The sequence below is a fragment of the Rhinopithecus roxellana genome, chromosome 15 (genome assembly GCF_007565055.1).
Source record: "Rhinopithecus roxellana isolate Shanxi Qingling chromosome 15, ASM756505v1, whole genome shotgun sequence".
In the NCBI taxonomy this organism is placed as follows: domain Eukaryota; kingdom Metazoa; phylum Chordata; class Mammalia; order Primates; family Cercopithecidae; genus Rhinopithecus; species Rhinopithecus roxellana.
The window spans coordinates 78,604,753-78,617,960 of record NC_044563.1 but is presented as its reverse complement, the minus strand read 5'-3'; the positions used below and the strand labels follow the sequence as shown (position 1 = coordinate 78,617,960).

The 13,208-nt window shown below is 41.9% G+C and overlaps 1 protein-coding gene across 1 annotated transcript in view; it reads right to left on the bottom strand.

Moving 5' to 3' along the window:
* UBE4A (ubiquitination factor E4A) overlaps positions 1-13,208 on the bottom strand; it is a 43,429-nt gene that overhangs the window by 23,163 nt on the left and 7,058 nt on the right. The window contains 8 exon segments of the mRNA XM_010367447.2: positions 1,831-1,951; positions 3,349-3,682; positions 4,937-5,128; positions 5,334-5,536; positions 5,956-6,115; positions 6,966-7,118; positions 9,083-9,195; positions 9,819-9,992. Of these exon segments, the coding sequence (XP_010365749.1) occupies positions 1,831-1,951; positions 3,349-3,682; positions 4,937-5,128; positions 5,334-5,536; positions 5,956-6,115; positions 6,966-7,118; positions 9,083-9,195; positions 9,819-9,992 (1,450 nt within the window).

Below are 13,208 nucleotides of genomic sequence, written 5' to 3'. Positions count from 1 at the left end.
TCACTGCAACTTCCGCCTTCCAGGTTCAAGCAATTCTCCTTCTTCAACCCTAACCCTAACCCTAACCCTCCTGAGTAGCTGGGACTACAGGCACGTGCCACCAAGCCAGGCTAATTTTTTGTATTTTTAGTAGAGACGGGGTTTCACCGTGTTAGCCAGGATGGTCTTAATCTCCTGACCTTGTGATCTGCCCGCCTCGGCCTCCCAAAGTATTGGGATTACAGGCGTGAGCCACTGCGCCTGGCCAAACTTCATCTTTTATCACCAGGAGTAGTAATGAATTTTTTTTTTTTTTTTTTTCTTGAGACAGGGTTTCACTATGTTGCCTAGGCTGGAGCGCAGTGGTGCAATCTCAGCTCACTGCAGTCTCAACATTCCGGGCTCAAGAGATCCTCCCACCTCAGCCTCGCGATTAGCTGACACTACAGGCACATGCCACCATGCCCAGCTAATTCTTGTATATTTTGTAGAGACGGGGTTTTGCCATGTTGCCCAGGCTGCTCTCAAACTCCTGGGCTCAAGTGATCGGGCTGCCTCGGCCTCCCAAAGTGCTAAGGATTACAGGCATGAGCCACCACACCTGGCCAGTAATGAAAATCTAAGAGCAGAAAGTGCAATATAAAATGAAAACAATTCCACTTTCCCAGATCATAACAGAAAGACAGCGATTTAATTTTTAAAGTTTAACAGGTCAAAAGTTAAAAACAGGTCAGGCACAGTGGCTCATGCCTATAATCCCAGCACTTTGGGAGGCCAAGGTGGGTGGATCATCTGAGGTCAGGAGTTCGAGACCAGCCTGGCCAACATGGCGAAACCCCATCTCTACTAAAAAAATACAAAATCAGCTGGGCATGGTGGTGCATGCCTGTAATCCCAGCTACTTGGGAGGACGAGGCAGAAGAATTGCTTGAACCCAGGAGGTGGAGGTTGCAGTGAGCAGAGAATGCGCCACAGCACTCCAACCAAGGTGATAAAAGCGAATATCTAACAATAAAAGTTAAAAACAAATTTGGCCGGGCGCGGTGGCTCAAGCCTGTAATCCCAGCACTTTGGGAGGCCGAGACGGGCGGATCACGAGGTCAGGAGATCGAGACCATCCTGGCTAACACGGTGAAACCCCGTCTCTACTAAAAAAAAAAAAATACAAAAACTAGCAGGGCGAAGTGGCGGGCGCCTGTAGTCCCAGCTACTCGGGAGGCTGAGGCAGGAGAATGGCGTAAACTCGGGAGGCGGAGCTTGCAGTGAGCTGAGATCTGGCCACTGCACTCCAGTCCGGGCGACAGAGCGAGACTCCGCCTCAAAAAAAAAAAAAAAAAAAAAAAAAAAAAAACAAATTTAAGGAATCTGGACAAAGCTGATTCATGAAACACAAATAAATTCGTACAATGCCCCTTTTCTATTAGATTTTAATGTGAGCCTTTAGAATAAGCTCAGATTATATCTCTAAGACTCTCCCTCTCTTTTTTTTTTTAAGAGACAGGTTATCACTCTGTCACCCAGGATGGAGTACAGTTGCACAATCATAGCTCACTGTGGCCTCCATCTCCTCGGCTAGAGCAATCCTCCTGCCTCAACCTCTGGAGCAGCTAGGACTACAAGCATATGCCACCATGCCTGGCGATTTTTTTTTTTTTTTTGGTAGAGATGGAGGTCTTTTTTGCCCAGGTTCGTGGTCTTAAACTTCTGGCCTCAAGCAATCCTTCTGCCTTGGCCTCCCAAAATCCTGAGATTAAAGATGTGAGCTTCTGTGCCTGGCCAAAGACTCCATTTCTACCTTTCGGTTATCAACACAACTCAACTGTTTTTTCCTAATGACATCAGAGGAGTTACCTGTGAAATCCCAAGTACAAGGTGTACTCTGTCAGGGCAAGGTTCTCTGTTACAAGGTTGTAGTTCTGTGGAAACTTTGGCTCCTGTACAGCTGGGATCAAACAGGTTTCTTTGTCCAAACCTCAAAGAGGTTAAAAAAAAAAAAAAAGACAAAACAAGGGTAAATGTCTTGTCACTGACATCCATCTTGGTCTCCAGTCTTCTCTTACACTCATTCAATTTCCATACTGTTAGCAGTGATATCTTCTTAAAAACATATCTTGTCATACTAGTTCTTTGTCTAAATATATCTTTGGCTTCTCACCGTCTACAGAAATACAGTTAAATCTTTTTCACTTGACCATGAAATCACCAAAAATTAAAAGGAATAATGCTATAGATTGTTTCAAGTGATAGGCAATAGATCATTTGTATTTATTTTGTGTTTTTCTGAATTTGATTATTTGCTTTTGAGCAGTTATCAAGTTTACAATTAGAATTATAAAACTGGAATGAAATATACCAAAATTAAGAGTGATTTCACTTAGAGGGGTAGGATTATGAGTCATTTCTTTTCTTTTCATTTTTCTGTACTGTTTTCTCCAATCCAGCCCCAACTACCTTCCTCCCTTGACCCATTTCCTCCCCAACTCAACCCCATCTACCCCTTGCCCTAGCCACATTGAGCCTCTCACCATTCCTTAGTCAAGACTTTCCATAGTTTTATACCTTTACACTTGCTTTTCTCTCTGTATAAAGGGACCCTCTTGCTTCTTTGCCTGGTAAAACCTAACTTGTCTCTTAAGACTCAGCTATGAAGACCTCCAACTTCTGCAGAATTGATTGTTTACTCCCTCCTCTGTGCTCACATAGCTTAGCCCTATACCACATTATAATTATCTGTTAATATATCTGCCTTCTGGAGCCTGAGTTCAAAAAGGATGAGGACTCTGCTTTATTCATTTTTATGACATATGAATGAATGAACATGCAACGCTGCCAAATCCAGAGAGAAGGTCTCACTAAAGTACAACATTTAAAAGCTACCAGGTGTTTTTTTTTTCCTCTCAAAAATCTGTCTTTAAAAAATTTCGGCCGGGCACAGTGGCTCACGCCTGTAACCCCAGCACTTTGAGAGGCTGAGGCGGGTGGATCATGAGGTCAAGAGATCGAGACTATCCTGGCCAACATGGTGAAACCCCATCTCTATTAAAAACACAAAAAATTAGCTGGGTGTGGTGGCACGCACCTGTAGTCCCAGCTACTCAGAAGGCTGAGGCAGGAGAATTGCTTGAACACGGGAGGCAGAGATTGCAGTAAGCCGAGATAGCGCCACTGCACTACAGCCTAAGCGACAGAGTGAGACTCTATCTCAAAAAAAAAAAAAAAAAAAAAAAAAAAAAAAATCTAAATAGCTCTTGTTTCTGCCTCATCTTTTTTTGAGAAAGGAACTCTATGAAAAAGGATAAGGGAGTGAATGCTTTACATGTTACACATACACACACACACACAGTTTTGAGAAGCCTGGTTCTCCCCTACCTCTCATGTGTACATTTTTAATTTTTCGTTCTTCATCATTCAACTCCTTGAGGGCACAGTATGTGGGATTAAAGGTGAGGAGCCGAGAGGATCTGGGTTTGCAAAATGGCTGGCACAGCTTCAGGAGAGCAGCACCCAGATTCAGAAAGAAGGCATCCGAGGCATACATTTGGAAAAAGATTTCTGGCATCTGATTGGCCCAAATCTTAGTGCGGCCTGCATTTGCATGCAAACAGTTTCCAAGCCAGGACAAGATACAGTGTTTGGTTTCTGGAGAGAGCTGGAGTAAGTTCTTCAGCATCTGGTAGATCTTTTCGTGGAACTGAGCCATGAACTGTTCAACCAGAAAACACAACCACAGAGCGTTCCAGTTTCACAATCCTAATATTTTTTATTCCCAAACCTTAGCAACTGGCAGTTTCTAAAAAGATGCTAATCCTAATCTTTCCCCTCACTCTCTGTGTCTTATCCCCTAATTTGATTTTAAAATATATTTCTGGGCACTTATAAGAGATTTTCTGATCGGCTGCCAAACTGTAGATGACATTACATAGTATTAGAGCATAGGTCTGTAAATTTTTTCTGCAAAGGGCTAGACGGTAAGGATTTCTGGCATTACTTGCCATACAGTGTCTGTAGCAATTATTCAACTCTATCACTGTAGCGTGAATTCAAACCACAAACAATACATATACTAATGGGCATGGCTATGTTCAATAAAACTTTATTTATAAAAACAGGTGGCAGGCCAGATTTGGCCACTGCTAGTTTGCCATGCCCTGCCTTAGAGAGTTGTAATGATTAATGAATAGGAGACTGAAACTAATAAATAAGAGACTTAAATCCCCAATTCAATCATTTAAATGCCTCATGTTGGCCAGACCTCTACTATAATTTATGTGAAGAAGCCCAAATAGAGAGGGCATAGGTTAGACAGGAAAAGGAAGAAAAACTGGGTTTATAAGCTAGAGTTCAGTCAAAAGGTTTTCAGAGCTAAAGGTATAGCTCAGTGAGAAAAATGAGCGTTGCGGGGAAGTAGCTGTAGCAGTGCTACAGCAAAGGGTAAGGAGTAGCAGCAGCTCATTCTTACCCCACACAAAGGTTTATCCTCTGTTCTTAGCATATGTTAAAAAGAGGGCTTTTTTTTTTTTTTTTTTTTTTGAGACAGAGTCTCATTCTGTCATCCAGGCTGGAGCGTGATGATGCAATCATGGCTTACTGAAGTCTTGACCTCCCAGGCTCAAGTGATCCTCCCACCTCAGCCTCCCGAGTAGCTGGGACGACAGATGCTTGCCACCACGCCCAGCTAAGTTTTGTATTTTTTTGCAGAGATGGGGGTCTCACTGTGTTGCCCAGGCTGGTTTCAAACTGAACTCCTAGGCTCAAGCAATCCTCCCACCTTGGCCTCCAAAGTGCTGGGATTACAGGCTTGAGCTACCACACCTAGCTTTAATTTATTTATGTGATGTAAAAGCCAACTAGATCAATTTGCTTTCCCAGAGAGGCTTAAGCAGCCTTATCTGTATCTGCTTTCTGAGAAAACTATTTTAAGATCAGGGGGCTGGGATACCCTGGTAAACAGTTCCACCTGATGGATGTTGGCCTCCTGTACTTTGATCTCCTGGGGGCTGGAACGAGATGGATTCAAAAAGTAGCCATGATTTTCTACAACACCCGGAGTCTTTAATAAGCAGGAGATATTCAGAATTATTCCCAGCAAGGTCTTCTGGTACATTTGCCCATTGGTAGGGTCCTTGGGCTGAATGTATTCTACAAAAACCTGTAAGAGAAGACAAGTCCTGCTTATTTGTCTGCATGGTGAGATAAGGTGATGGGGTGGGAGGGCCTCAGAACAGTTAAGTTGATACAACAACCAAGCTATCTTTTTCTTATTTTATAGGTAATATTACAGTGTCTTCAGGATAGGGAAGCATAATGTATTACACATCTAGCTCAACTGAATATATATCATCTTTCAGACCTACCTTTGCCGTATCTTTTTGCCTAGTGAAATAGAGAAGAATATCCAGATATGCATACAAAAGGATCTGACAGAGCTCGAGATCTTTTATTCGGCCCAATAAAATATCAAACACTGGAATCATGACTTCTGGAAATGTTCGAACTTCCTCATCCAATATCAAGGCTTCAATGACCTCTTCCAGAAATTCAGTTACATCTTCAAAATCTAACAGAAGACAAATGAGAGAGAAAGGAGGGCACAAGATTTTTTATATGCCTTTACACGCTAGCTCTTTACTTTCAATAATTCTTTTTTTTTTTTTTTAAGAGATGGGGGTCTTGCTTTTTTGCCCAGCCTGGATTGTAGTGGCTATTCACAGGTGTGATTATAGCACACTACAGCCTCAAACTCCTGGGCTCAAGGAATCCTTCTGCCTCAGCCTCCAGAGTAGATGGGACTACACGGGTGTCCTACCATGGCCGGCTTTATTCTACTGGTACTCAACCTCAAAGATCAAGATGCGAGCCCTCTTCCTTAATCTGTACCAGAACCATAATGGCTCTGAGACTTTCTAATGCAATTAGTGAAATTTTAAATCTGAAAATCAAAATGTAGAAGCTTACAGATTTTGCTCATGTACTCACGGGCTCCCTGGATGGCTTCTAACATCAAATCTACCAGTTGCTCATGGATGTTTTGGTCAACATAGATCTCCGGGGTGAGAAGAACTGTTCGGGTATTAGACACAGTGAGGTTTCTGCACTGCACTGCAAAGGGTAGCAGGTTCTCTGGAACTTTGGTAATCTGTAAACAGCATGAAGAAAAGAGCACATAGTCTAACTCTAATCTGGAATGAAAGTAGACATAGTGAATAGAATAGAATAGAAGAGACAGACTGGTCTCCTGTGGATGCTTGAAAATTACTTAGAGATTCAATCCTTGGCTTAAGGAATCATCTATCTGCCTATTTAAAATTCCAATCCTGGAAATGTCAGGCTTAGCCTACTCTAATATTTACATCTCAGTGGAAATGAATTCATGAATCCTTTTCTGTTTTTTGAGACAGAGTCTCGCTATGTCACCCAGGCTGGAGTGCAGTGGTGTGATCTCAGCTCACTGCATCCTCCACCTCCCAGGTTCAAGTGATTCTCCTGCCTCAGCCTCCTGAATAGCTGGGATTATAAACGTGTGCCACCACGCCTGGCTACTTTTTGTATTTTTAGTAGAGAAAAGGTTTTGCCACATTGGCCAGGCTGATCTCGAACTCCTGGCCTCATGTGATCCGCCTGCCTTGGCCTCCCAAAGTGCTGGGATTACAGGAGTGAGCCACTGTGCCCAGCCTCATGAGACTTTTTTAAGGATGCGATTTCTAAGGAGGTTTTAGAGAGAATAGGAGGCACTAGTTAACTGGGAAGAAGGGTGGACCCCAAGATACAGAAAGCAGAGACTAAAGCTTTAGTGCATCTGATATCCAGTGTTCTAAACATACTATGACATATATAAATTGATATAAAACCTTTACTGTCCCTGATATTCAGTTCTAGACATACTATGACATATATAAATTGATATAAAGACTGATCCAACTCTGGCCTACATGCTAAAGTCATACCCAAGAGGACAATATGGTATTCAATGGGGATTATTCCTTTACCTCTTCCTTGGCTCTCTGGAAGCAGGAGTAAAGGTAACAAAAAATGTGCCTCTCCCCTGCATCTCGATCAGCAGAGAGATTTAGCGTTGTAGAAGAAGTCATGTTAATTAAGTGGTTGCCTGGATCTTGAAGTAATAAGCGAGCGAAGAGGGCCTATAAAGAAAAACAAACAAAAATACTAAACTATTGCAAAATTAATCTTAGAACATTAAGATGTAAAAGGTAATTCTGATACAGGTTATTAGCAAGAATCACAGATTTGAATGTAGAGTGAAGGAGAAAAAAAGGGCCCTGTATCTTTTTACTTTAGAAAATATCAGAAAATTATGGTATATATAAAGTTATCCTAAACCAAGCCTCAAGTGTCTAATATAGCCCCAGCATAGAGTAGGCATTAAAAGACTATTTGTTGAATGGTGCTGAGATCAGTGATTAAACTTAAATGTGAAATCTACTATTCTGTGTGATTGCTGATCTCATTCAGATTTATATAAAGATACTCTAAATGTGAAGTTAAACTGCAAGGTGTCAACTGTCTTTCCTACCAAACTTTTATTCTTTCAATGTTACTCAGGCACCTGCAAGGTACAACGCACTGTTTTTTTAAAGTGCTGTGGTTTACATGTTTGTCTCCAACAAAATTCATGTTGAAATTTGATCCCCATGTGGCACTGTTGGAGGTGGGGCTAGCGGGAGGTATCTGGGTATGGAAGCGGATCCCTCATGAACTGCTTGGTGCTATTCTCAAGGTGGTGAATGAGTTCTTGCTCTCACAAGACTGGATTAATTCTCATAGGAATGGATAAATTCCCTCCAGAGTGGGTTCTTATTAAGCCAGGACAACTCTCAGGTTTTCTCCTCTTTGCATGTGTCCTCATCGTATGTGTCCTTTGCTGACCTCCTCTACCACACTGTGAGGCAGCACAAAAGCCGTCACCAGCGGCCAGGGACATGCCCTGAAACTTCTCAGCCTGTAGAACTGTGAGCTAAAGAAACCTTTCTTTATAAATTACTGCTTCGGTGTTCTTTTTTTTTTTTTTTCTATAGACAAGTCTTTCTTGCTCTGTCGCTCAGGCTGGAGTGCAGTTGTGTGACTATGGCTCACTGCGGCCTCTGCCTCCCAGGCTCAAGCAATCCTCCCACCTCAGCCTCCTGAGTAGCTGGGACTTCAGGTACATGCCATCACAGCCAGTTAATTCTTTGTATTTTTTGTAGAAACATGGTCTTGTTGTGTTGCCAGGGCTGGTAACTCTTGGCCTGAAGAGATCCTCCCAAAGTGCTGGGATTACAGGTGTGAGCCACTGTGCCCAGTCACAGGTATTCTTTTATAGCAACACAAAACAGACTAAGATAGAAAGGATATAAAGAAGAAAAAGTGATGAGCCTTGTCCTTAAGAACTTAAGTTTAATAGGGGAGATAAGACAGGTACATAAGAAAGCTGCAACATGAGATAGAAAGTGACAATTCCATAAGAGATTCAGAGGCTGATTATTCTAGGTACCCAGAGAAGGGAGTAACACTTTTATTTGGCAAGGCTTTGTAATTTTTTTTTTTTTTTTGAGATAGAGTCTTGCTCTGTTGTCCAGGCTGGAGTGCAGTGGTGTGATCTCGGCTCATTGCAACCTCCACCTCCTGGGTTTAAACCATTCTCCTGCCTCAGCCTCCCAAGTAGCTGGGACTACAAGCACCTACCACCATGCCCAGCTAATTTTTTGTATTTTTAGTAGAGATGGGGTTTCACTGTGTTAGCCAGGATGGTCTCGATCTCCTGACCTCGTGATCCACCTGCCTCGGCCTCCCAAAGTGCTGGGATTACAGGCGTGAGTCAATGTGCCTGGCCAAGGTTTTGTAATTAAGAAGGCATTTTAACTGGTTCTTAGAGGATGGGTAGATTTGGACATGTGGCCATGGTAGATAAAAAGATTCCAAAAGAGGAACACCACAATGTTAGAGATGCACATCCAGGTTAATTGGCCTTCTACTGGTTAAAAAAAAAAAAAAAAAAGAGACATGGATGGACATATCGACACAAGCATAAGTTGGAGAACAGTGAGCAGAGTTCAGGTGCATAGCTAATTTTTGCTAAGGGTACACATTAGGAACATAAGAATATTACCTGCTCAACGTTGCTCATATCGAGCCAGTCTTGATCTTCTAGCTCTACTGCCATTTCTTCCAAATACACACAACGGCTGGGGATGCCATTCCCGCTTTTCAAGCTGGGATCACCTGGGAAATAGTTTCAATATGATAGGTTAAGGATTACGCTTTTGTCTTATACAGACAACTGATCTTGACAGCATCACTCTTGAACTGCAAATCTGACTCAGGAATACCAGAATGATCCTGATACACAAAGCAACATCTAAAGATTCAAATCTTTTTTTTTTTCCCCTCTAGTCATAGAGAATGGGATTTGTTATAAACCTAGCATCATGACATTTAAAGAGTAAATCCCAGACATTAGTACCAACCTTGGGGTTTAACCACAGACAGGGCACAGAGGGCAAACGCTCTCTGATGCCTCTGAGGGCTCCCATCTGAATATTCAGGTTACCTCTGAGAAGAAAATCAGTTTGGCTACCATTCCATGTCCCTTTTAAGGTAGTAAAGGCAAGTAGCTATATAGTGCAGTCAGTATTGAAACGGGAACAACAGATCTGTGTCTAAATACTGTTTTTAGGTCATACCAAAAGTTTCACTGAAATATAAAGCCTGAGTTTCAGGGAGTGCAGTGAGTAGGTTTGTATCTAACCATTAGCTGTGATCGGTTTCTAAGAGCAAGCCCCTAGCCCACGCTCAAATAGGAAGGGTAGAATCATGAAGAGATTGGCTACAAGTTTGTAACTCACTGTTGTCCAGAGTAATAAGGAAGATCCTTTGGATCATGTGATTGATGTTGAGTTGCTCACATATTTCTTGCTGTGATCGGAATGAGCGGCTAATCTCAGCCACAGAGTAATCGAATTCATCCAGGCTCTCTGACACGCTATTATCCGAGTCATCTGGACTAGCTGGGAGTTCATCTGCCAGAAAATGTATACTGTTAAATGTTACAACCCTTTCTTTAAGAGAGAATCAAGCATACTACCAAAAATAATAAATGTAACCAAGAGGATGATAATATTGGATGTAAAACAAGCTAATCATCTAATTAGTGAACATCTCAAGTCAGGGAAGTTAAGTACAGGGTTTTGAAATTCCTGGCTATAAATCCTACCACATTTTACAAAGCAAAAGTTTTATTTCTATCCATAATTATACTCCACACTGCCAGAAATAGCAATATGTTATCTTCTCTACAGAATCCTAGTGAACAAAGAATTGCCTAATAGATCAAAATGCCTTTAATTATTTTAAATGTATGGCTTTTCTCCCTGATTTTAAGAGATCACATTTGTTTTAATAGTTCTTAACTGTACAGAAAAATATAGTAGAGAAAGTCTCCTGAACCAATTCCCTAAAGACACTTAACAGTGTTCAGGAATTTTTTCTATTCTGGTGCTAATAGTCATTACTATCTTTTTAATTTTTTTTTAAAAATGGGATACTATACATAGCTCTTTTCAGCTTGCCTTTTAATCAGCACCAACGCCTTTCCCTGTTAGGCCATTTAGAGGCCTACCTCATTCTTTTTAATGGCTGTATTGTATCATATCTCTTGCATGCCCTGTGATTTATGTAGCTACTTTCCAACTGATGAACAATAGGGTTGTTTCTAATATTTCATGATTTTAAATCCTGCACTGAATACAACTTAACTCTTTTTGTTTACTTGTATGAGTATTTCTATAGGATAAATTCACAGTAGCAGAACTGCTGGATGAAAGAGCTTGAACATTTAAAAAGTTAACATTTACTGCCAGGCACAGTGGCTCACGCCTATAATCCCAGCACTTTGGGAGGCCAAGGCGGGCGGATCACGAGGTCAGGAGATTGAGACCATCCTGGTTAACATGGTGAAACTCCATCTCTACTAAAAAATACAAAAAATTAGCCAGGTATGGTGGCACACACCTGTAGTCCCAGCTACTTGGGAGGCTGAGGCAGCAGAATCGCTTAAACCTGGGCGGCAGAGGTTGCAGTGAGCCGATATCGTGCCACTGCCTTCCAGCCTGGGTGACAGAGCGAGACTTCGTCTCAAAAAAAAAAAAAGTTAACATTTACTACCAAGTTACCCTCAAAGAAACTGTTCTGATTTGCATGCAAACCCAACAGTATATAAGAGAGTGCCTGTTTGAATCTTCACACATTTTATAGGTAAAAAAACTATTTTTTTTTTTTTTTTGAGACGGAGTCTTGCTCTGTCGCCCGGGCTGGAGTGAGTGGCCGGATCTCAGCTCACTGCAAGCTCCGCCTCCCGGGTTTACGCCATTCTCCTGCCTCAGCCTCCCGAGTAGCTGGGACTACAGGCGCCCGCCACCTCGCCCGGCTAGTTTTTGTATGTTTTTAGTAGAGACGAGGTTTCACCATGTCAGCCAGGATGGTCTCGTGATCCGCCCGTCTCGGCCTCCCAAAGTGCTGGGATTACAGGCTTGAGCCACCGCGTCCGGCCAAAAACTATTTAATGGTTGTTTTAATTGGCATTTCTCTAATGATTGATGATAATAAATTTTTTAATCATTTGGTTATAAGTTGTCTGTCACATCTTTTGTACCTTTTTTTCTTTCTTGTTCTTCTTTTCTTATTGATGAAATTCCTTCTATTTTTATTTTTTTAAAAAAACTTCTGTCCTCAAAATCTGCTTCCATCCTTTGAATTTTTTTTTTTTGAGATGGAGTCTCACTCTGTCGCCCAGGCTGGAGTGCAGTGGTGTGATCCTGGCTCGCTGCAACCTCCGCCTCCCAGGTTCAAGCGATTCTCCTGCCTCAGCCAAGTAGTTGGGTCTACAGGCACCCACCACCACATCTGGCTAATTTTAGTAATTTTAGCAGAGATGGGGTTTCACCATGTTGGCCAGCCTGATCTCAAACTCCTGACCTCAGGCGATCCGCCCACCTCGGCCTCCCAAAATGCTGGGATTACAGGCGCCTGCCATCACGCCTGGCTAATTTTTATTTTTAGTAGAGATGGGGTTTTGTCATGTTGGCCAGGCTGGTCTCGAACTCCTGACCTCCAGTGATCTGCCCACCTAGGCCTCCCAAAGAGCTGGGATTACAGGCGCGAGCCACTGTGCCCGGCCCCATCATTCATGTTGAATGACTACATAAAAGTAATGTGATTCACTATACGCCACATATGAGTCTATATCTACTTTTCTCTATTGACAGAATGGTTACTCTGAAAGTCCGTGTAAAACTCTCAAAGTAAGAGTTGTTTCAGTGTGGTGAGTATAAGCTCAATATAGGAAGCCAAAGGTTTTGGCAAAGTACTAATTGCTAGTGGAAACAGGTTGGCTCTGGTGGCATGATAAACTCAGTGTAAACAAACTAAGATGAAGAGGTGCCAAAATAGTAACAGAAGGGCATGTGCCTGCAATGCTTCCAACTCTAGCCAGATTTATGTCTGTTTATAGCCAGAAGGACAAGCGTTCTGTTGCTCAGCTGCTACACTGTTGAGTTCTTCTCTGACCTCCAATGGTGACAGAAGCGAAGAATCTGTTTGGCAAAATTTCCTTCAGCCACATACTCATAAATCATACTTTCTCATTCCTTATTTTTCCTATTTTTCACTCTGCTTTCTCCCCTACAATCTTCTAAACCAGTTTCCCATTCTGGGCCCGTATCATAGAATTCTAGGAGAGATTTCAGAGACTGAAAACATCATCTTAAAAAAAATCAACACTGACTTTGTTTTTCCCTTGCATCCATCACTCATCTGTCTTGCCTTTACCTCTTTTTTCTTCAGCCCTTTCTGAAAGGCCAAAAGTCAGCTATGCACCTGAATGTTTTTTTAAAAAAATAAACAAAGGGAAAATGCAAACACTTCTCCTTCTCTCAAAAGAAAAACACTATTATTCTTTTCAGAGAGAGAAGGGGAGCAATTTCTGGTTTGAAAGATTGTGAGTATCTCCAGAAGACTAACATATTTGAGAAAAATCCTAATTCTTCTAGTGTATATGCTCCTTATAGGAGGAAGCTGGACTTGATTTTAAATTTGGTCCCAGAAAGAAAACCATTTTTTCTGATTAGTGAGATGTTATTCTGATTTTTTTCACAGTAAGGCTAAGGATCAGATTTTTTAAAAAGTCTGTCCTAACAGGACTAAGCTACAAACGATGCCACTCATTGGAATAGAAGAAG